Source organism: Ptychodera flava, chromosome 5 (assembly GCF_041260155.1).
Source record: "Ptychodera flava strain L36383 chromosome 5, AS_Pfla_20210202, whole genome shotgun sequence".
Taxonomy (NCBI): Eukaryota; Metazoa; Hemichordata; class Enteropneusta; family Ptychoderidae; genus Ptychodera; species Ptychodera flava.
In genome coordinates, this window is record NC_091932.1 from 43,538,800 (window position 1) to 43,563,746 (window position 24,947).

General features: G+C 36.5%; 1 protein-coding gene across 1 annotated transcript in view; it reads right to left on the reverse strand.

The window, feature by feature from the left end:
- Window positions 1–24,947, reverse strand: part of LOC139134035 (sister chromatid cohesion protein DCC1-like) — a 46,593-nt gene that overhangs the window by 1,494 nt on the left and 20,152 nt on the right. The window contains exons 4-10 of the mRNA XM_070700883.1: window positions 17,984–18,209; window positions 15,065–15,203; window positions 13,547–13,608; window positions 10,010–10,089; window positions 8,337–8,414; window positions 5,091–5,176; window positions 1,601–1,663 (exon numbers count right to left, since the gene is read on the reverse strand). Of these exons, the coding sequence (XP_070556984.1) occupies window positions 1,601–1,663; window positions 5,091–5,176; window positions 8,337–8,414; window positions 10,010–10,089; window positions 13,547–13,608; window positions 15,065–15,203; window positions 17,984–18,209 (734 nt within the window). The remainder of the gene's footprint in view (window positions 1–1,600; window positions 1,664–5,090; window positions 5,177–8,336; window positions 8,415–10,009; window positions 10,090–13,546; window positions 13,609–15,064; window positions 15,204–17,983; window positions 18,210–24,947) is intronic.

The window sequence follows — 24,947 nt, forward strand, 5'->3', positions numbered from 1 at the left end:
TTCTTAGTGTACAGGTTATATGTAGATAAAAGTTTGATGAAATAATAGACAAAAATAAGGTCTATCACAGCATCTTTGTCTTCTGAGAAGGTTGACACAAATGTCTGATGACAATATATTCACCCTCTGAAATGGCTGACAAAAATTATGTCGGAACGAGTTGTAACCTATCTCTCTAAATTCACAGCCCCTTAAAGGGACAAAGTCAGCCATTTTTCATGAATTTTGTTTGATACAAGATACTACTTAAATTGTTTTACTTGTCAAAAGATACTGAATGAATGGGTGACCATGCATACATTTGACCTCGCTTTTAGACACGATCAATGAAACCATCGCGAAAATGAATTAGTGGTCATGACCATTGATCATTAATTTGATCAGAATTACTTGTTTTGCAGAGATTCATTCTATTTTCACTAATTTGTTAACCTAAAATTAAAATGTCAGTTGGGTTTACCTTTTAGCATAAAAAGAAGTTGTGAGGCAGGTGAGAAAGAAGTGTAAATCAGGAAAAATTTATGCAAATAACCCTATTTCCAAGTTTCTTTTTTTCTCCGGTTTTAAACATATTCTGGCTGGGTCAAATTTGTAAAATTTTCACATTATGTTCTTCAAACACCATACAACAAAACAGCAATTTTGTTTGGCAAAATGGTTCTTACATTTTGAATAAGAATCATTTCAATTTTTGTTTATCATGATTTTCATCACATTTTTTGAATGTCAGTCTTTCAACCTCTGCCATTTACGAATGAGAGTAGATAAAACTGCCTTTTCTTTTCCTACATATACTCTAGTTTCAAATGAGATATTGAGTATTAAAGGTATACTGTCACCTGTTCCAATTTTGCCACAGTTACCATGGAAAGAGAAAATCTAACCAATGACAGATTTTAAAGGCAGAGCCTCCCTTTAAAAGGGCGCCAACCTATGGCAGCGTTCATTGTGTAAGTGGACACCAAACAGGCAACATATGGGCACACGCTCCAGAAAATGCCACTTTTTAGTTTTTTCGGACAGCAAATACGCTGACAGACTGCCAAGCGGTCAGCACGAAGCCGCTGCCGATCGAACCCTGTGGTTACATTCAAATTCTAACGTGACTGGAAGACGTTTTTTAAGGAAATTCGAGTGTGATGCTGGGGAATAAATGACCGTTGGCAATTTGAACCGACCGTCAATCAAACGGTTATATAAGCTCTATTTGCAGGATTAGCAAAAGGTGACAAAAGATTGAAATCAGTTTGTGTAATTAATGTAATAGAAATCAAACATCGTACTGGCCATGTGTTTGACTGGGAGGAGAACTCCACTAATGCGAGAACCTGGGATTGAAAAGTGCGGCTTTAAGTGGGTGGCCACTTTTTAAAAACAGCGCCCTCACATGAGCATTTTGAATACCAAGGAACGCCCCTTTGACCATACATGGGCATATTTAGATTACAGGTGACTGTATACCTTTAATGTCTGCATGGAGAGTATACTTTGAACAATACTCTGACAAAGGCAGTCATGACTGAATATCAGTGGCAAAGAAATGCTACCCCTCTTTTCATGGAAGGGGAGGGGGGATGATGATATGTTTAAAGTAACATACTGAATATAAGGTCTGATTTCATCCAGTGTCCATTTACTACGCACTTGGAACAAAGTATCAAACCTGGAAGATAAAAACAAAATGAGACAAGTCATTGTCAATGACATAGTCCCCACTTGTAATTGGGACTTTGTTACTGGAAGTGACAAAAAATGGGGCAACTTGCAGCGATTTTGAAGCTGTTATCCTATTGGTTGGCTGAATCTTACCAATATAATTAAAACAATACAAATAAACTCCCTAAGTTGCTGTGAATAGTGACAATCGACCAATCAGATATAACCTTGCAAACACGCTGCGAGTCAGCTGCAAAAAATTGAAGTTGACATGTGCATGAAAGAAGGAATGCGGGTGCCAAAGCCCTGTCTGTGACTGATGCCCTTATTGGATTGGATTGGATAGGTAATAATCCTTGTACCAAGTTTGAACAAAATTGCTCCAGGCATCTCTGAGATATCTGCGTGAACGGACGGACGGACGGACGGACATGACCAAACCTATGTCTGTGGGGACTAAAAATCATACATCTAGCTCTATTGGCTCGCTCAAAATTAGATATGCACATAATTAATGACGTACAATATGTGGTGTCATAAGGTGTCCCATCATACCATATATGAAGAGTGTAGCAGTTGTGGTTACTGAGTTATGCACAAATATGTATATTTGAGGTCAAAGGTCATTGAGGTCACGTGACATTTTGTCAAAAAAATTGTATTGCTAAGTTATCCCTATATACCATATGTACCAAAAATCAGACATCTAGCTCTATTGGCCCGCTCAAAATTAGATATGCGCATAATTAATGAGGTGCAACATGTGGTGTCATAGGGTGTCCCATCATACCATGTATATGAAAGGTTTAGCACTTGTGGTTACTGAGTTATGGACAAATTTGTATATTTGAGGTCAAAGGTCACCAAGGTCACGTGACATTTTGTCAAAGTGTCTGAGATACCTGCGTGAACGGATGGACTCACGGACGGACATGACCCAATCTATAAGCCCCCTGGACTTTATCTGTGGGGACTAAAAACTGTGTCACTGCATCCTTTTTTCCAATATGAATACGATGAGAAACTTAATTTTTATTTTTCTTGGCCTTATACATGGGAGTCTATGGACTGCCTTATACCGGTACATGGGAGTCTAAGGACTGCCTTATACATGGGAGTCTATGGACTGCCTTATACATGGGAGTCTATGGACTGCCTTATACATGGGAGTCTATGGACTTCCTTATACATGGGAGTCTATGGACTTCCTTATACATGGGAGTCTATGGACCGCCTTATACATGAGAGTCTATGGACTGCCTTATACATGGGAGTCTATGGACTGCCTTATACATGGGAGTCTATGGACTTCCTTATACATGGGAGTCTATGGACTTCCTTATACATGGGAGTCTATGGACCGCCTTATACATGGGAGTCTATGGACTGCCTTATACATGGGAGTCTATGGACTGCCTTATACAGGGGAGTCTATGGAGGTGAAAACTAAAAAGTCCTCTAACACGGCCAAATTTGATCGCATTGTGAAACAAATCGACGTGCATCTGTATGAGGTAGGGTACTATCCTTGTACCAAGTTTGAACGAAATCGCTCCAGACATCTCTGAGATATCTGCGCGAACGGACGGACGGACGCACGGACGGACGGACATGACCAAACCTATAAGTCCCCCCAGACGGTGTCCGTGGGGACTAAAAAATACACAATAACAATTAATTAATGTACATGACACAGAACACAGAAATTAAGATAAGAAGGAAAATGTAGTTCTCATACTTTCTTAGCAAGACCAGAGGTTGTGAGCAATTTTAAGAAATAAGTAAATTAGTAAATTTGCTCAACAAGTTTTGGCATTGATTCCTGATCAATGCAAGTGTAGATTGTTGGACAGAAGCAAATGATTTAAATGCTCTCAAACAAATCTCTATTTTATGGAACAACAACAACACATCCACTAATTTAATTTAACACTGAGAAAAACTGTACAGCACAACACTGATGGCAAACTGGACAGTAGAAATGGTGATCCCAAAGATGCATTATGAATTTCACAATATCCTAAGTTACTTGTGAAAAATTACATGTTGACATTTGAAATCAGGAAGTGAGAGTATTGACATTTGAAATCAGTATGTGAGAGTATTGACGTTTGAAATCAGTAAGTAAGAGTATTGAAATCAGTAAGTAAGAGTATTTACATTTGAAGTCAGTATGTGAGAGTATTGACATTTGAAATCAGTAAGTAAGAGTATTGACATTTGAAATCAGTATGTGAGAGTATTGACGTTTGAAATCAGTAAGTAAGAGTATTGAAATCAGTAAGTAAGAGTATTTACATTTGAAGTCAGTATGTGAGAGTATTGACATTTGAAATCAGTAAGTAAGAGTATTGACGTTTGAAATCAGTATGTGAGAGTATTGACGTTTGAAATCAGTATGTGAAAGTATTGACGTTTGAAATCAGTAAGTAAGAGTATTGACGTTTGAAATCAGTATGTGAGAGTATTGACGTTTGAAATCAGTATGTGAGAGTATTGACGTTTGAAATCAGTATGTGAGAGTATTGACGTTTGAAATCAGTATGTGAGAGTATTGACGTTTGAAATCAGTATGTGAGAGTACTGACATTTGAAATCAGTATGTGAGAGTATTGACGTTTGAAATCAGTAAGTAAGAGTATTGAAATCAGTAAGTAAGAGTATTTACATTTGAAGTCAGTATGTGAGAGTATTGACATTTGAAATCAGTAAGTAAGAGTATTGACATTTGAAATCAGTATGTGAGAGTACTGACATTTGAAATCAGTATGTGCGAGTACTGACATTTGAAATCAGTATGTGAGAGTATTGACATTTGAAATCAGTAAGTAAGAGTATTGACATTTGAAATCAGTATGTGAGAGTACTGACATTTGAAATCAGTATGTGCGAGTACTGACATTTGAAATCAGTATGTGAGAGTATTGACATTTGAAATCAGTAAGTAAGAGTATTGACATTTGAAATCAGTAAGTGAGAGTATAGACATTTGAAATCAGTAAGTGAGAGTATTGACATTTGAAATCAGTATGTGAGAGTTTTGACATTTGAAATCAGTAAGTAAGAGTATTGACATTTGAAATCAGTATGTGAGAGTATTGATATTTGAAATCAGTTAGTAAGAGTATTGACATTTGAAATCAGTATGTGAGAGTTTTGACATTTGAAATCAGTTAGTAAGAGTATTGACATTTGAAATCAGTATGTGAGAGTTTTGACATTTGAAATCAGTATGTGAGAGTTTTGACATTTGAAATCAGTTAGTAAGAGTATTGACATTTGAAATCAGTATGTGAGAGTATTGACATTTGAAATCAGTATGTGAGAGTTTTGACATTTGAAATCAGTAAGTAAGAGTCTTGAAATCAGTAAGTAAGTATTGACATTTGAAATCAGTATGTGAGAGTATTGACATTGGCCTGTCATGAAATTACCTCAATACTTCTTCCTCTGGTAGTTCAATGACAGGAAAATGCCAGATGACTTCAGGTCTGCTGGTTCTGTCAATCAATGCCAACCCCTGGATTTGTGAAATGAATAAAACGAAGAAATAATGACATAATTAGTGCATTTGGAATAGAACAGGGGCAACACCTTTCACCTGTCGTTCATCTCAAAATCCCTGTAAACAGATCAACACATACCACTGATGACTAAGGATTGGCAAAATCATGGTGATCAAAGTATTGCAAGGGAATTATTTTGAAAAGCATGTAAATTCACTTGTTTGGAACAGAACAATAATAACACTGTCAAGAGACCAACCAATAACAGAAAATTGTATGGAAATCATTTTCAGAAAAAGTTAAGCAAGGAGTTCCATTTCAAGTTGCCGCTGGTTTCCTGTCCATTTGGTCAAAATCATAACTAACAACGGTAAACTGTCAAGCTCTTACTTGAGCAAACTTTCATACAGGACAACCATGAGAACCGCGGCCATCAAAGTGTGTAAACTGACTACTGTTTGGTGTTCCTTTGAGTCTGCTGTAAATGATATCAAGAATTGAATAAAAATACCGTCAAGGACACTATGTGCTCACATTCGGTTTGAATTGGTCCATTCGAGAAATATTTAAACCAGGAAAAACAAGAATGACAAAAGCAAATAAGGTCTCCAACTTAGGTACTGGAGGTCATCTTTAGGAACATGCATATCGACTTCTATAGCAATGGGAGAAGCAGATCCTAAATACATAAGCAAATGTCAACAACAAAAAACAGAGAAGGCTTGATAAAAAGAAAAGGTGGGAGTGGGCAAAAAATGCACAAGGGATCTGGTAAAAAAGTAATGCTACATCATTGATCTTCTAAACCCTACCCCCTCCTGCATATCAAATGTTCCACCCCTTGGTATTACATAAGACCAAATGACAGGAAGTACATTTACAACCTTGGAGATTTTTAATTAATGCCATGAGTGTTATCATTCTAATGTAAACAGCACTTAAGTTAGTTACAGATAGTAAAATGCCTTCCACTGTGGGTGGTGATTACAACATCTGGAATTATCCTGGATCCAAATTTCTCATCAGTTTTTGTATGTCTTACACAGAAAAGTTGCAAAAATTGGTCCAAAATGAAAAAATCACCTCAGCTTTGTTTTCTGGATCAAATTTCCTACAAATTGGTATCAAATATGACAAAATTATGTTCACAGCCTTCAAAATTGTCTAACAACATATCCTGGGTTAGTATAGGTCATTTAAGGTCACAAACTGAGAAAAGTACCTAAAATATACAAATTTTGGGGTTTCTCAACACTTTGAGCAGAAAATTTATCTAATAACATCTTTCGGGACTTTATACCAAATTACAAAGCTATCAAACAAGGGACTTTATACCAAATTACAAAGCTATCAAACAAGTAATGTTGAGATAAAGTTTTCTTGACCAAAAATGACAATATTGTCTTAAAAATACAATTTTTTATATTTCAGGACAATTTCCACATATCTAACTATTGTCATCTCTGTACGTCTGTGTACGAAATATGAAAGCTGTCTGTCCAGGAGTTTTAAAAAGGAAACACTGTCTAAGATTTTTTGACCAAAATGACAAAATTGCACAAAAATAGTAATTTTCCCAATTTTGTCATAATTTCAACAAATTAGAAGAGTAACACCCTTGCAAAGAGACAACCTAAATTTGAGAGCGATTGGGCCGGCGGTTTCAGAGAAGAAGAATTTTTACTGAAAATGAGAAAAATCACAAAAAAATTCAGCAAAAATACAAAATTAAGGATATCTTCACAATATTCATAAAACTGTATAAGGTTAACCTAAGGTACTTGAACACAAATTTTCAAAGCAATCAAAAAAGCGGTTCTTGAGTTATTAATTCTTAACCATTTTCACATTTTGTAAGCTCATTTGCATAATTTTGGCAATGCAGACTTCATTTGAACAAAATCCCATCTATAGCCCAGGATGCATCCACACACCAAATACCAAGCTGAAACGTGCAGCAATTTGCGTGTTTTTGATGTTGACGGACATACTGTACATACATACATACATACATACATACATACATACATACACACATACATACAGACGCCATCGACTTCAGCCTATACGATAAACTCACATTGGTAAAACCAAATGTGAGCTAAAAACTAGTTGCAACAGGTCTCCATCTATATCATCATAGCAGTTTTGTCTTGTTTAATTTAGTTGTGCAGGGTTAGAGGGTCCTGTCTCCCTCTCTGTTTTCCATGTCACGTAAATTAATAGTTCTTCTGTTTTCTCTCTCAAAACTACCTAAATCCACTTAGATACATGTAACAATTCAGAAATGCCACAAACTTTATTAATCTACATGCCTGAGAGTAACATACAGGTATTAAAAATCCCACCAAGTTTGAACAGGAGGGATTGTTATCAGAAAGCACTGTACCCTAGGCATGCACCATTTAACAATTTTGAAATATTTAAGAATTATTCAAAATTATACCGGTGTTAACAACTTCTACAATGACTTCCTTCTATTACACATCAACCCTCTGTTACCTTTATACAAAACAAATCACCACACTAGCTATGCTCCTAGACAGACTGACAAAATGTCATGAAGGAGAAACAAAAATCAGGAAGTGAATTTATAAACTTGCAATTTTTCCAACGATGTATCCATCCACTTATCACAGTTACACTGCATAGCGTAGTCATAGCAACTCTATTACAATATTGGGATGCTCATGATAAAAAACTACAGAAAAAAACACGAGTAGGGTTCAGAACAAATTTTATTTACATTGTTGTTCTCCTTCCCATGCCTGTGCAAAAAGGATGCAAAGTTTAGACTATGACAAAGTGAGCAAACAGCCCTGTTTGACGATGAAATAATTTAAAGATTGTTGCAAAACTTAAAACTCACAGACACATGAAGGAAAAGAGTTAATGTTTTATTTTGTCTTGACAATACTATGACTGTACCTGGTTCTGCATGCAGTGCCGTTATTTAAGTATTTCGGTAGAGGTGTTATGTGTGTATTAAACGATTACTTCTTGACTTCAGGCCTGAAATGATCAAATCATGAATATGAACAGTGTCTGGGTGGTAATGGAACGGCTTATCTGAGTGATGTTGGAATCTCCCAGAAACTGTCCATGGATCTGGCAACTTGAAATGGAACTCTGCACCACCTGTACTACAATGTTTGTTAGTTTATGCCTACTTACCTCCAATTGATAAAGTGTTGTTTTCATGCCCTCTGGTACACTCTGCTGCCATGATTCCAAAAATTCTGACAGATTGAACTGAAATTCAAAATAGCACTTTAGTTGGACACTGTGTGCCAAAAGGAATGCATCAGAAACAGTGTATGTAAGCAAATATAAGCAAATTATATGTGTTTACACCTTTCTATCTTTGCTATACACAAGCTTGGTGATTTTTATTATGCACATAATATTTGAGGTAAACACGGCTTACTGGTATTCATGAATGTTGAATCTCTTCAAATTAAGAGTGTTCAGCTCTGATAATCTGCAAAATTATATTGTATTCATCAAATTTCCAAAATGACTAAAATTCAGTTCAATCAATGTACTTGGAAGTCTGATCAAATTCATTGCTTTTGCTTTTGACATATAGTTTAATTATAGAATTTCACTAAATATATAAATAAGCTAATAATCAGCATATCTTGCTCATCGAACTTTTGCCATAAGTAGACCTAATTATGATGCACACAATGTAACCAGAAGTTGGATGAATTTCAATGCATTAAAGTTTGATGTGTGGCCTACTGTACAATAATTGGTAAATATCAATTTATTATCTGTAAACCAAACAATCTGCTCACTTAATAAATTAAATCTGGTTCAGTACTTCTTGAGATACCATCCATTACGCAAATTAATTAATTGTACAAGTGACTGTTAATTACGCTGAGCACATCCATCAAAATTTAATCAGATCTAGATCTTCCTATGATTATGCTATGTACCAAGTTGTACAACATTCCGACCGATAGGTTTCTTTCCATCTACAGACAGATGGACACACAGACATTGTAACGACATTGGACGGCATTTGTGCCTCCAGACCATCATCCACATTCAGGCTAAAGCAATCTCATTTACTGAAATAAACGGGCCCATGTGACTATCCATTTAGTGATTTATGAAGTACCGTACAAATGTTGTGCAGGGTTGAGTTGTTTTTTTCCAAACTGTATCAAGCAAACAATCATGTTGAAATGTTCAAACATAAAATGCCATGACTGAAGAAACTACGGAGTAAAAGACATGTTATGCCATCTATATTGACAAACTATTTCCAGTTCCTTGTCACATTTCTTACTAATTAAGTTTTGTTCTGATGTTTTCCCTTTCTTTCCTCATGTATGTGAAATTCTAAGCTATGTGTGATATCAGTCTTTCAATGTATCACTTATGTACTTTTTACTCTTAAGTACCTTTATCCATATTTACCCTTTTACATGGAGAATGTTTTCCATTTTGTATGAATATGGAAACTTGATTACAAGATTTCTTACTTGTTATTCAAATCAAGTTGTATCATACAATTTAAAAGCATACATATTGTATTAAGTAGCAATTACATCATAAGAAATGTGGCACAATAAGTAAATAAATAAATAAATAAAATAAATAAATAAATATGTATCAGGGGATTAGTCAAACTGAAAGAACTTTAAGCAAATGAATATTTGTTCATTGTATTTACCAAATATTGTGCGGTAAATTATTACTTTGCCAACATGAGCTATCAATCTTCAAATTTTCAATGTCACCGTCAAACTCAATAAAGGCACCTAGGGTTTGAAAATTAATGAACAAATATTACTCTTTAGAAAAGCAACTTCATATTTCTGATGTCAACATACCTTGCCAGCAGGTTTCAGCAGCATTTCAGCAAATGCTCGGCAAACCTTATCTTCACTCAGGGAGTAAACAATTTCTTCTCCTGGTATACAGAACCAAAGAAAGCTGTTTTTATTATTCATAGCAAAGGTCAACTCAAGGAATTGATGTCTTGGACTTCACACAATAACTGTTGTAAGGATTTTGCCACATAACATGGAGAGACATCATCAATCAGTCTGTTGCGGAACTTTTTTGACTAGTTTTGAAAACTTATGAAAGCTAGTTACTTTGAAGAACAGAAGCATTGGAAAATGGCACAGATTAAATTGTCCAACAGTGTTCGCGGTGACTTTTTTCTCCTCGCGTACGGCATACGCATTAGTCTGCTAAAATTGCGTAATGACTGGATTTGAGTGCTAATTTCACTTCCGCACTCGATTGATGAAAAAACTGACAGCAAAATACAATGTGCCGTTGAATAAACCTACACTACATATTCGTAATGTACGAGGTAACATTATTTTAATGAAAACAGTTTAACGAACAACTTGAACAATGTTGAAACGTAACAGCGAAGGGTATACATGCAACCGTCACAACACATCGGGCAACCCAAAAGTTAGAGTTATGGCAGCTTATCCAGACGGTTTCTGGACGTTTCGGCACCAAGTCGTTTTGGCCCAAGACGTTTCGGCCTTCCAATTTCAGGCCCCAAGTCCGAGTCGTTTCGGCACCGCAACCCAAGACGTTTCGACACCGCTGAAGGCTACCTGTGGGAACTAGTGCTGGAGCGTAATGTTACAAATCAAAGTACTAAAAAGTATAGTGTCAACTAACATTCACGTACATGCTTAATCTTTGTGAGAACATGGGAAGAGACCGTAAGAAAAAACTTCATATCATTTTCAAATCTGTGACACAAGTTTATCGATATCAATAGCCGCCGACACGGAAAAAGTTTGAAAGCGGTGAGGAAACAGCACGGCAAAATTCAAAATGCACATAAAGTACTTGTCAGAACGCAAAGGTCACGCTTACGAATATGACGGATCAGTCAATTACTAAATAGTTTGGAAAAAAAAATCGAAACACAGATGCCGAAACGTCTTGGGTTACGGGTGGTGGCAGTCTCGGAGCAGCCGGGTACGCACGCTCGTTAGAAATTTCGCGGAAAAGGGGGTGATTTTCGTCGGACATCACGGAGACATCTAGGTCAGTGAAATCGAGAAAAAGGGGTACTTTTTCAGATCACCCTCCGAGAATAGGTCTGGTTCTTCTCCCAAGAAACTTTCTCACTCGAGAGAGTAAAACCCAGCAGCGGTCAGTCCCCCAAGCCATGATCCAGAACCGTCCCGGGAGAACCGTACATCACATCGTGAAGGTGATTGTAAGTCAGCACACTTGCTTTGAAATTGGTAAATGATGGTATTCAAATGTCTTGGCAAACATTTTGGTAAAATCTCCCAGATATCGGAAAAAAGGGGTGTTTTTCGCAGTGATTTTCTCCCAGATTTTCCCAAAAAAGGGGTGTTTTTCAGAGAAAAATTCTGCAAAAGGGGTACATTTCAAACTCTGCTAACGAGCGTGGGTACCCACCCATCCAGAGACTGCCACCACCGGGCGGTGCCGAAGTGACTTGGGACCGGAAATTGAGAGGCCGAAACGACTTGGGCCGAAACGACTTGGTGCCTGAACGACCAGTTACCATCCAGACACTTCTGCAGTGTTCAAAATTTATCGGGATTCCGACGAGCTCTACCAATGAATCATTTTTTCACGGACTCGTAGAGCAAAGTTGAAAGAAATTAAAACAGATTTGTCTGCTTCGACGCCATGCTCCATGTGTGCTTGATCAAAATTTTGGAACAGCGAGACACGATGATCGTGCACGGTTGGCATTTATATAATTTGTCGCAACATTTCTGTCAATCACTCACTTTCAGAAACTATCGCTAGCCTGAAAATTAGCAACGTAATTCATAGGCACAGCTGACATGATAACGTGCCTAACGTGATAACGTGTGGACTACGATGCCGATTTTTCAGACAACGCCCAGAGAATCCGAAACTTTCCACACAAAATGAGTGATTGACAGAAATGTGTTGCAACAAATTTCGTCTTGTTGTCGCCTAAGCTCAGTCGTGGGGAGTGCTTTCGGTGTTATCCTTTGCGTATAGAAAACGCATAACGATGAAAAAAGTGCGTAGAGAGTCAATTTCAATGCGTAAATACGCACGATTTTTGCGTAAACGCAAACTCTGGTCCAAGATTTAGTTTTTATTGTCATGAAAATAACTTGTAATCAGTCGTTTTGCAATGAAAGTAAATCGTCATCAGTATACCATCGTACATTGAAACGACAATTTGGTAACTTCAAAGTTTTAACTGTGAAGTTGTTTTATTCAAAGACATATTTCATAGGAAAGGGGATGTGCTATATATGAAGACACTATGACGGAGTCTGACAGTGGCGCAAGAAAATCTTCTCCCAATTTTTGCAGCCTATCTGTGCTCACATCTCTGTTGGTAATTTCAATTTCTCAATTGAATTGACATGTAACTTTGAACTTAGTCATGCATGTAAGGCTAGAGCAAGATCAAATAAACCATGGATTGCATAGACCATTATATGGAGGAAAACATTTGAAATAGCCTGAAGTAATTTCTGACATGTAGATAATTATCATACAGTTTTTAAAGTGTGTTCAAAAAACATAACATACAAAGAGGTTTGTTTCATTAAATTAAATGAGTCATCACCTTTCACCAAGACATGACAGTTTTTATTCGGAATGTCTGTGTCATCAATATCTCCCTCGACCTTGTGGACATAGTCATACTGACAACATTCCTTCAACGTTTAACAAAACATCTCGCCAACTATCTGCTTTGGTGCACAGGCCATGTCTTTGCACGTTGGTCAGAAACTAACAACAGGTTAGGATATTACATCAATCAAATATGGATGGACTAATGGTTTGAAATATTGTTCATTTATTGGCTAAATACATTTTGCTGGCTATTAAAGTCATCTCGTCACATTAATTGAAATTGGAGAAATTCCCATTCAGTTGGTGGTCGAACTTTAGGAGAAAATAAAAACTATTTTTCAAAAGAAATATGAGTGTTCAACTTAATAAAGAGGTTAAATTGATAACCTAAGGGTCTTTATAGTACCATTACGAATACCTCCCATAAATTTATTCCAACATTATGTACAAGGGGATAGACCACTGGATTGACTTTTTAACGGTTCAATGAAGGATAAAAACAAATTGTATGAGTTTTGCCTCGATCATTCTTCCTCTTTCCTTTGAAGGTTAATTCTACTAATCTCCTTCCACGATTAATTCTTGAACTTTTGACTTAACAGAACAACAAAATTGTTTCCTATGAGATCTGACCCTTCCTGGATCAAAATCTGCTCAACCCTTACATCCATCATTTTTTACAAAGTAATCAAACAAAAGAGCAAACCAGCCAACATAAACTAAATCTGAAATAAATTAAAATATCAGTATGTCAAACATTTGTTCAAACTCCGATGCATTCTTACCACTGTCTGTTTCCATGGATTTCTTGTCACCATAGCAATCTAAACAATGCTGCAGGATATTTCTGAAAACAAAGAGAAGATAGCCCCATTAGCTGTGTATCTTTTTACTTTTTTGAAATCAAAAGCAATGATAATAAACTAAACTATGTAAAATATGACTGATTTATATAAGATGTAATCTGTTTTTCATTGTTTGTTTCTTGTCTTAGTTTATATTTTGTTTTCATTGTCCATTTTTGTCATGTTAGATTCTTTTGTTTTTCTTTGTCACTTTTATCTTTTCTCTTTCCTTTATGAAATGAACCTATAATTGGGCAACCTGTTGGTTCATAAATAAATAAATAAATAAATAAATAAAATAAATAAATAAAATAAACAAAATCAGAGGATTTTTCTATTTATTCATACACCAATATTAATGTCTTTTAACATAAAAAAACAAATTTAAAAAGTTAAATTTGATATTTTTTATATTCTGATTTTCTTTGAAAATGTCACGGCATCATCTTTGATTCAATCAATTCCTGACTTACTGGGTTCTTAAAAAATATTTTTAAAATTCTCTTGCCGCCTCTGTAGCTTTTGCAAATAATCTGTAAAACAATAATTGTTTGCTCTCTGGCCATATCAAAGGTGCGCATTTTATATAAATTTAGTGTCAAGCTGTGTATTGATGTTTTTGGTGTTTATGTTTCGTAGTTTACTTTGGTTGAATTTAGAATTATCCATGCCGACATTAGTACAGAGAAAGATTGGGTAAAATTGACAAACGGACCGAAAACAAGAACCATCAGACCTAGTCTGTGTAAGCTAACTTCTAATGCTGAAGAATTTTTGTGGATTGGACCACTATTACTAGCTGTGACAGCAACTAGCTTGAATCACCCATCATTTTTTATATCTTTCAAGTACAGTTTGACAAAGATAGGGTCATTCCATTTATTAGTTAAAGGACTGACAGCATCCTAGTATGGATGTGTAACTTATGACTGGTTCTTTTTGATCATGAGCACAGCAGTTAGCTGTCAGTTTTTGATTTTGTGTGTGATGCAATCATTCACCTCAAAGCGAATGTTGTATAATACTTCAAACAAAAAATGTTTGTAAGATGTATTATTTCCCTGTGTGCGCGGTAGTCAGCCATCTTTATTTCAAATGAAAGTAATAACTGACAACAGTACGGTAGTCAAAGCTCACGATACAGACAATAATGACCTGGTAAAACTGGCTGGGTGGTTTGCTGGATATGACCCCAATAAGAGACATCAATCAAAGAAGAAGGATGAACACTTCACTGCACATGGGCAGTGAAGCGGAGAAATACAGCAAACAAATTTTCAAAGCAAAAATTTCAACTAACACTGTAGTTTGCTTGTGAATGTTCTAATGTATACCTGGGGTAAAAGTGAAATTTTTAATAATAATAATAACAATAATAAATACTTTATTGATCTCCGTGGAGAAATTAAAATATCTGTTTCAAAGCAATGGCAAATTTGTGAATGTTCTAATGTATACCTGGGGTAAAGGTTTTCCAATGTATCTAGAGTCTCTTTAGTTGGAACATGATCTGTTGTCCAGGAATTTTCATCAATAAGTTGAATTATCTGAGCCAATACTGATGAGTCAAAGTCATTACTGAGGAGTCTCCAATAACCTACAAAATGAACAGAATTGAAGAGAATTTATGAAATTCATGTTTTCTGCAACAATAAGGACTATCAATATCCATTTTCAAAAGAATTTATTGAATGTAATCTGTATATGGCAACTAAATAGTAATCATTTTCACAAATGGCGGGGATACAGAAAATATATTTTTGCAAGTCAATTATTTTACAGGTGATGTTTACCTTGCTGCAGGAATGTCTCATAAGTTCCCTTGATTCATTGCATGATCTGTGTTTGAACATTTTGAACAGCATGAAATGGAATTCACCCTCTTGGAATCTTGGGAAAGCTGTGGTCATATGTGTGTAAAGTGAATTCATTTATATTTCTCTTTTACTTGTCACAACACAATACTCAATTATCCTGTATAATCTTGAATTCGAAACAATCGGTTGTTTATTTATTGACTTGCTGTTGATGTGCATAAATTGTAAGTTTACATCCTACATCAGAATATGGAAAAGTGTTAAGTATTATCACAGTATGTGATAGACTTTGGAAGACAAGTATTTGTAAAAAAATCTTTTTTGCACCTTAAAATTTACTCAGTCTGTTTGCATCCTTTCAGTGTTCTCCACAAATGAAAATTAAAGGCGGGCGGCTAATTAGCATATTTATTTGCATAATATTTGCATACAATATACATATCACCAGGGCTATTCACAAGGCATTCCAGTGATGAGATACTTCTGACATTTTTAATATTTTTCTCCATTCAGCAGTGATAAATGGCAAGCTATACCATTTATTTTTAAATTTAAGTCCTTTTTATTTACATTAAATAAATAATAAAACATCAAAAGTGAAAAAAAAACATTGAACTAATACAAACAATACACAATTTAGTAAATATGTTGCACAATACCAACATGAAAATTCAAAAGTAGGCCTACATGAGAAGTAATCAGTGTTCGAAATAATCGGTGGCAAATGGTGGCACGTTTTCATATGATCCTCTGTTACTATATGTTTGTCTGTAGCCCGATTGGTAAAGCCATGAACGTCTTTTTTTACGTGCGGCATGACAAGTTGATACGGGACTGAATATTTGCATTAAGTTACAATGCGGAGTCAGCGGAGCATGCCTGCATAGAACACAGTTGACTTTAAAACTCTATTCATAATAAAGAGAGGCCCGAAAAAAAAATGATACCAGGTATTTCCAAGAGAAAGATTTGAAATTTCATCGACTCATAGTTCGGCAAACATACAAAACTTTGACAACTACGCGGCGTAGGCTGCCATGCATGTTTGTGTGGAGCACGCTGGCGCTCTTGATCTCGATCACACGCGACCTTTGAACTATACAGTACAGAACCGTATGTACATAGCTGCTGTATTAAGATGATCACACGAATGATGATTTTAGCTCGTGCAGTTTCTTTTTACTTCATTTCATTGTGCCTTTAATATTTTAAAACGGTCACGGATTTTGAAACTTGATCAAACGCAACTGCTTCTCAAAGTCAACGGAGTGAACCGCATGCAAGTTACGAATGCGTGACAGGAAGTGACACACATGGCTTCAACGTCATGTGGACGTACACGGATCTCAAAATGGCTAACTCGGCTCGGATAAACACGCGAAGTACCATACTTTTTTGCATCTGATATTTGTGTCAACCAATCGTACGATTTTAGCAACATCTGATCGAATCACTTTTCGTGACCTTCGGATCCTTACAAGTACGAGATATTGGCGGCAATGGTAGTTGCCTATAGTATAGATGCTTTGACTGAGTGCCAGCTGGCAAAAATGCAACACCGAGCCTGTGTCCGTTGTATGAAATGGACGGTGTCTGTATGGTACGGTCGGCAGCTTAACACATTTCAAGCTTTTTGAATTGAAGTCTTAGCCAATGTTCATCGGCACTACGGCCGTTTCACACTAAAAGCTCGCTGAAATAAAAGCGTGACAAATCGCCGCTGAGAAACAATAGGTCTTCAACCACATTTACGAAAGAGTATCGGCGGATATGAAAGAGGATCGGGCGAAAAAAAATAAAGGATCGGGGCCGATCCTGTTAAACGGCCTGGGGAGAACACTGACGATTGCATGCAGTCGCAAAACAAACCGACAGATGTGTGAACGGCCCCTCTTTATTACAAGACGTTGTCAGTTGCTGTCATTTTTATACAATAGGCTTTCAGATATTGTTCGGACAACTGACTGTGAAAACAGTTAAGGCTACAGAAAACAAAGGTGGGCGGGCGAGATAAAAGGTGGGCGGGCGAGATTAAAGGCGGGCGGCGACAAAAAGAAGCCGGGCGCACCGCCCGTCAAAACCCCTCGTGGAGAACACTGCATCCTTTCATAATTTTTTTTTTCTGTAGCAAATCATATTGTGGTGATATAGTCAGCTGTGCACTTTATTCAATTGAGAATTGATTTTTTTCCTTTTCTGAAAATGCATTCCTCAGACAAACTTACTGCATTTCGAAGACAACTTACTGCATTCTGAAGACAAACTTACTGCATTCTGAAGACAACTTACTGCATTCTGAAGACATCTTACTGCATTCTGAATTGAAGACAAACTTACCGCACTTCTTTTAACCATGTCTACTATGTGAGTTCGAAAGAACTGGCTACTTCATAGATTGGCAAAAGCCCATTACTTTTAACAGTAGAATTGTAGCTGAACATGATCTGACAACACATAATGGTGGATTATAATGAACATTTAGTTCTCAAATGTTTGTTACGACAACATTCCACTCTAATGTTCACTACATCATGTCCGTAGATATATGTTCTATATTCACCATTTATATTACAGGCTTGTAACTTGACAAGTTTATCTCGTATCTCTCCCTCACTGGCTTGGACAGACTCAAGTAGTTCTGTAAATGTGTATTTCTTGCCCTGATGGCTGTCATCATCTTCATATAAGGGACCATCATATCTGTTTTCTTCAAGCAGTTGTTTAAGTCTTTTAAGTTTTGGTCTGCAAGGTCGAAGTTCAAAGTATTCATGGGCAAGACCAATAACCTAATATAGAGACAAAAACAGTTAAAATTGAAGATAAAGACAGACATTTAACTTTGATTTTGGTATACTATATGTATCAATTCAATGGTGATATACACTATTTACAATCTAGCACTATGATGTCATTGTTTGAGAGAAATAAAAGATATTGCCATTGGGGTTAGTCCAAATCACACATCATGTACATCTTTCAGACTGATAACATCAACTTCATATTCTACTCACGTGAAAGCCATTTCAAATTCAAATTGAAACCACCAGAAAGTTCATGTCCACAGCATGACTTTGAGACAGTGTATCAAGTCAATTAACTTACTATTCATATCAATTCCAACATGATTAATGTAGATTGCATGTCTGAATTAGAAATTGTATACTTGAGGAAACCAAAAGAGGGGTGGGAAAAGAATCTTTCAGATATTTAACCAGGCTTTTCATTAGAAGCTGGCAGACAGAGAAATTGCACGGCTGGCAAGGTCATTTGCTTTCAAATATCAAAATACGGTTACTTCATATACTGATACAAACATCCAAAATTACAAATAGTGATGCAACTTAATTATTTTGATGTCATGAAGCCAAAATGGCCAACCAACTTCAAAATGTCCGCTGTTATATTATAGAAATAACGGACGACGCGTTGACCATTAATGTTTATTTATGGGCAAGGGCAAGAGGAAAGCCAAAAATTAATGGGCGAGGCTTGCCGAGCCCGTAAATTTGGCTTTCCTCTCGCCCGCGCCCATAAATAAACATTAATGGTCAGCGCGGAGTCTGTTATTACCATTATATTATCAATCAACCCCGAAAAACCGTCAAAATTTACGAAAATTTCCCGTGCGAACAACAACGGGGACCTAGAACCTGTCAGTGAGTAGTGCGTGCGCTGCAAAAATTTTGTAAATCCGGAGAGTTTTTTTAAAAAAACCGTCTAAACTTGGCCCACAAATGCTCCGTTTTATTTTGTGGTTGATTATGAATTTTGTACAAATCACAGTTTTTGTTTTAGCTGTAAAGTTACTATGTTTACGATATTATTCATATTCACGGGCACGAAAACAAACCATTACTGTGTATTTGTGGGCAGGCGCATGGTTCAGCTCTACCAATCAAAATGCGATGGACAGGGCATGGTAATATAATGTCTGATAATGTTAAAATACTGTTAATAAGCCAGTTTTCAATATTTTATTGCCTAAACAGGGATTACCCTAGCTCAAGAACTGCATGAGATAAGATCCCACTTAAAAAAAATAGCGTCAATGACACTGTAGCTCCCATCCTGGACTATTTAGTGTTTGTTCTCTGGTCAGATATTTGAACATGTGTGAAAGGGATAAAGTGCATGAAGTGAAAATACTTAAATGTAATGTACTGGAGACAGTGAAATATGTTTAATGTATTTATTCAGAATATAAAATGGAAAAAATACAGAATTAGAAATATCGTATACTGTGATACAACCATTAACTAAACAAGTCATTGACAATGACAGTCCCCACTTGTAATAGGAGTATTAGTCTTGATGGGGCAGGGAAAAGTGGTCATTAAGAAGTATCACTGGAGTGTATATGTTGAGATCTATGGGCAAATAGGTCTATGTCGTTGTTCCCATTTGAAACACATGAGGCATGTCTAAGTTATGGTTCTAAATCGGGAAAAAGATCAGACCTCTAGCAGTATTGGCCAGCCAGAAATACATATGCGCATAATAAATGAGGTACAAGATGTGACATCTTAAGGTCTAATATCCTATCAAAATTGGAGGGTATAGAACTTGTGGTTACTGAGATATGCATATATATGTATAATCAAGGTCAAAGGTCATTGAGGTTACATGACATTTTGAAAAAAAAAATTATATTGCTAATTAATCCCTATATGCCAAAAAATCAGACCTCTAGCTCTATTTCACTTGCCCAGAATTAGATGTGTGCAAAATTAATGAGGTAAAGCATGTGTTGTCATAAGGTCTCCCATCCTACTAAATACGAAGGACATAGCACTTGTAGTTACTTATTTATTGACATAAACATATATTTTAGGTAAAAGGTCATCAAGGTCACATGACATTTGGTCAAAAAATTTCTCTTCTATAGTTATCCCTATATACCAAAAATCAGACATCCAGCTCTATTGGCTTGCTCAGAATGAGATATGTGCATAATTAATGAGCTACAATATGTGGCATCATAAGGTGTCCAATCATACCAGATATGAAGGGTGTAGCGCTTGTGGTTACTGAGTTATGGACAAATATGTATATTTGAGGTCAAAGGTCACCGAGGTCACATTACATTTGTCAAAAAAATTCTCTCCTATAGTTATCCCTATATATCAAAAATCAGACCTCTGGCTCTATTGGCTTGCTCAAAATTAGATATGCACATAATTAATGAGGTACAATATGTGGCATCATAAGGTGTCCCATCATACTATACATGAAGGGTGTAGCACTTGTGGTTACTGAGTTATGGACAAATATGTATATTTGAGGTCAAAGGTCACCGAAGTCATGTCACATTTTGTCAAAAAAATTGTATTGCTAGTTATCCCTATATACCAAATATAGTTATCAAAACAACCACCAATTGTATGAAACATGGGCCTAAATACAGACAGACTGACATTCACAGACTGGCACAGAGTGATGACATTGACCCAAGTGTGCCTTGGCCCATGGAGAGTGATAAAGATATAACAAAAAGCTGAATGTAATGATAAAATAGTTAAGTATAGGCCTACAGACACTGAGGGTGAATATGTTACAGCAATTTGATTAGTTTCTTTTCATTTTCTACTTCTGTGATAATTTTTAAGACAATCAAACTGCAAGGCAGTTTTAATATTTAATTGACATAATTTAATTTAATATTTAATATTTAATTATTTTATATAATTTAATTGACATACATGTTATCTTGTACAAGCACACAGCAAACTGTTCTTGATTTTTCATTTACAATATTTGACATAGACTGAAATACATAACATGCAACAAATATTTACATTTTGCCCATGCACCAGATACATGGAGAGATTTCAACATGCAATCATTAACTCAGAAACCCTATAGGGAAAAGTAAACATTGTTTTCTTCCAGAACAGCTGGTATATCCACATCTGGAGCAACTTACAAACTTAACCAATTACACAAGGATGATGACACAAGAGATAAAGTTAAACTGTGGTGAACTTGACTATTCCTTTCAAATCCTTACCTAACTTGATTGACATCTTAAACTAAAATACACTGCATGTTTAATGGCACATAAAAATACATCAGGGGTGTACCATTTGATAAAAGGGGGTTGTCTGGAAGATTGATGAGGAACATCTTTTTTATCCGATACACTGTACATTCTTTTTTTCCCACTATCCCACCTTTTCTTTTTGACAAACCTTCGGTGGCTGATTTTTTTATTGACATTTGTTTGGATTTTTTCAAAATCTGACCACGACCCCCCCTCCATCCTCCCCCCCCCCCCCCCCCCCTCCATCACTCTTTAACATTGAAAAAAACTTTGAATATATTTGTTGGAAACCAAACCTGCTAAAATCACCTCAGCTATGTTTTCTCATTATTTTTTACCGCATTTCAACACCAAATACAGTTTACTATTTCAAATGCTTACTGAATCACAACATTACTTAAACATAGGGCCAATGTCCCTGAAGCTACTATAGACATGGATACAAAATTAAGTATTTCCTGACTGTATGAAATCATCTCACTAAGGTCATCCTCGGGACCTGTTAACCAAATATTAAAGCTGTCTGACCAGCGGTTTTGAAAAAAACAAGCGACCCAATAGTCGACAGAGCTCTGCTGTGTTATGTAGAGAGCAACTTTTTGTGACATATGTATTGATGAAGATGGTTGAGATCTTTGATAGCTCATTTCAGGATGGCCTGACCTAAAATGGCAACATTAGCTGCAAATATACAAAATTGATGATTTCATCATAATTATGTATAAAAATGTATACCAAATATCAAAGCTATCACATGAGTAACTTTTGAGAAACAAATATTTTGACCAAAAATAGCAAAAATTGATCCAAAAATACAAAAATTGAAGATTTCATCAAATTTCACTATATCACACTAGGAGAACCCCCAGGAACCTGTATACCAAATATCAAAGGCATCAGACAAGTAGTTTTTGAGAAACACATTTTTTGACCAAAAATGTCAAAAATTGCACCAAAAATACAAAATTGCAGATTTCATCATATATTCTATATATCATATTTAGTTTATCTGTAGGAACCTGTATACCAAATATCAAAACTGTCAGACGAGCGGTTTTGATGAAATAAATTCTTGACCAAAAATGGCAAAAAAATTCCTTAAAAATACAGATTTGCATATTTCATCACAATTTGAACAAATCCAAATTGGGTTATCCCTAGGGACCTGTATACCAAATATCAAAGCTGTCAGATGAGCGGTTTTGATGAAATAAATTCTTGACCAAAAATGACAAAAAAATTCCTTAAAAATACAGATTTGCATATTTCATCACAATTTGAACAAATCCAAATTGGGTTATCCCTAGGGACCTGTATACCAAATATCAAAGCTGTCAGACGAGCGGTTTTGATGAATAAATTTTTGACCAAAAATGACAAAAAAATTCCTTAAAAATACAGATTTGCATATTTCATCACAATTTGAACAAATCCAATTTGGGTTATCCCTAGGGACCTGTATACCAAATATCAAAGCTGTCTGACCAGCGGTTCATGAAGAAGAAGATTTTTTACCAAAAACGCCTTTTTTGGCACTAATTTGTATATTTTCAACAATATCAAAAAATCAAAAAAAGCACAATTATTTCAGGTCAGCCCAAAGTACTTACATGCTAATTTTTTATGTAATCTGCTCAGTGGTTATTGAGATTTTCAATTTTGACTGTTTTTACATTTTTTCACTTAATTTGCATATTTTTGGCAATGACAACTTCATTTGAAGAAAATCTCATCTACAGCCCATCATCCATGTGCACACCAAATATCAAGATGAAATGTGCAGCGGTTTTGGAGTTTTTGATGTTGACGGACAGACATACAGACATACAGACATACAGACATACATACATACAGACATTTCCCTAGCCTATAAGAATAGCTTCCATTGCCATATATACATATGGCTATGGGAGCTAAAAAAACAGTGGGAGAATTTCAAAGTCTGTGGGATGTCTGTGATTTTCTGCATATTGGTTAATTTGCAGATGCCTTTGCATCAATACAGCTTCCACAACTGATCTGCCATTGCATCAATACAGCTGCCACAACTGATCTGCCATTGCATCAATACAGCTGCCACAACTGATCTGCCATTGCATCAATACAGCTGCCACAACTGATCTGCCATTGCATCAATACAGCGGCCACAACTGATCTGCCATTGCATCACTACAGCTGCCACAACTGATCTGCCATTGCATCAATACAGCTGCCACAACTGATCTGCCATTGCATCAATACAGCGGCCACAACTGATCTGCCATTGCATCAATACAGCGGCCACAACTGATCTGCCATTGCATAAATACAGTGGCCACAACTGATCTGCCATTGCATCAATACAGCGGCCACAACTGATCTGCCATTGTATCAATACAGCGGCCACAACTGATCTGCCATAGCATCAATACAGCTGCCACAACTGATCTGCCATTGCATCAATACAGTGGCCACAACTGATCTGCCATTGCATCAATACAGCGGCCACAACTGATCTGCCATTGCATCAATACAGCTGCCACAACTGATCTGCCATTGCATCAATACAGCTGCCACAACTGATCTGCCATTGCATCAATACAGCGGCCACAACTGATCTGCCATTGCATCAATACAGCTGCCACAACTGATCTGCCATTGCATCAATACAGCTGCCACAACTGATCTGCCATTGCATCAATACAGCTGCCACAACTGATCTGCCATTGCATCAATACAGCTGCCACAACCATGGGGCTTACACTTGGATGAGCATGGTATTTGTATTTTTGTGGATGTACTTACACAGGCAGCATTTGTATTATAGGGTTATTCACAAAATACGGCCCTGTATGGACGAGGGCTCAGTGAGTGACGTATTGGACGAGCCGAACGCGAGTCCAATACGTCACTCACGGAGCCCGAGTCCATACAGGGCCGTATTTTGTGTATAACCCTATTATTATACACCTCCCTCCATTAATCGTCTGTATAAACTAATTCTATGGTAAATTTTGAGGGATGCGGCACGCGCGATATGAGTGGAACGCGCGCGATTGTTGCATTGGCACGAAGCCAATTAATTTTCAGTGCAGTACAAGCAAACTTCGCTGAATGTTTTCAATTTAATTAGTTTTTTAAAATAAAAATCAATTGCATTTAGACTCAGTTTTGAGTTTAGCGTGTTTTAAACCTTATACTACGAATACGTTTTGGAGGTAGTTGTTATTATGTCTATAACTCACCGTAAAATAGTTTGTTTACATCCGATAATCGCTAGGTCAAAGGTCAAACAGGCGCGTCGCGCGTCATCCGTATTCGGGACTCTGCGTACTATACAAAATACGGAAAGTTATTGGACGGTCAAACTCCCATAGGTTACGGCAGTAGGTGTATAATAATATGACAGAACCCCATGGCGAGAGAGTGCAAGCGCGCCACACCAGCGGTATTTGCACGAGTGTTTGCAGGGGAACCGGCGGTCGTGCTTTCACGAGCGCAGCGA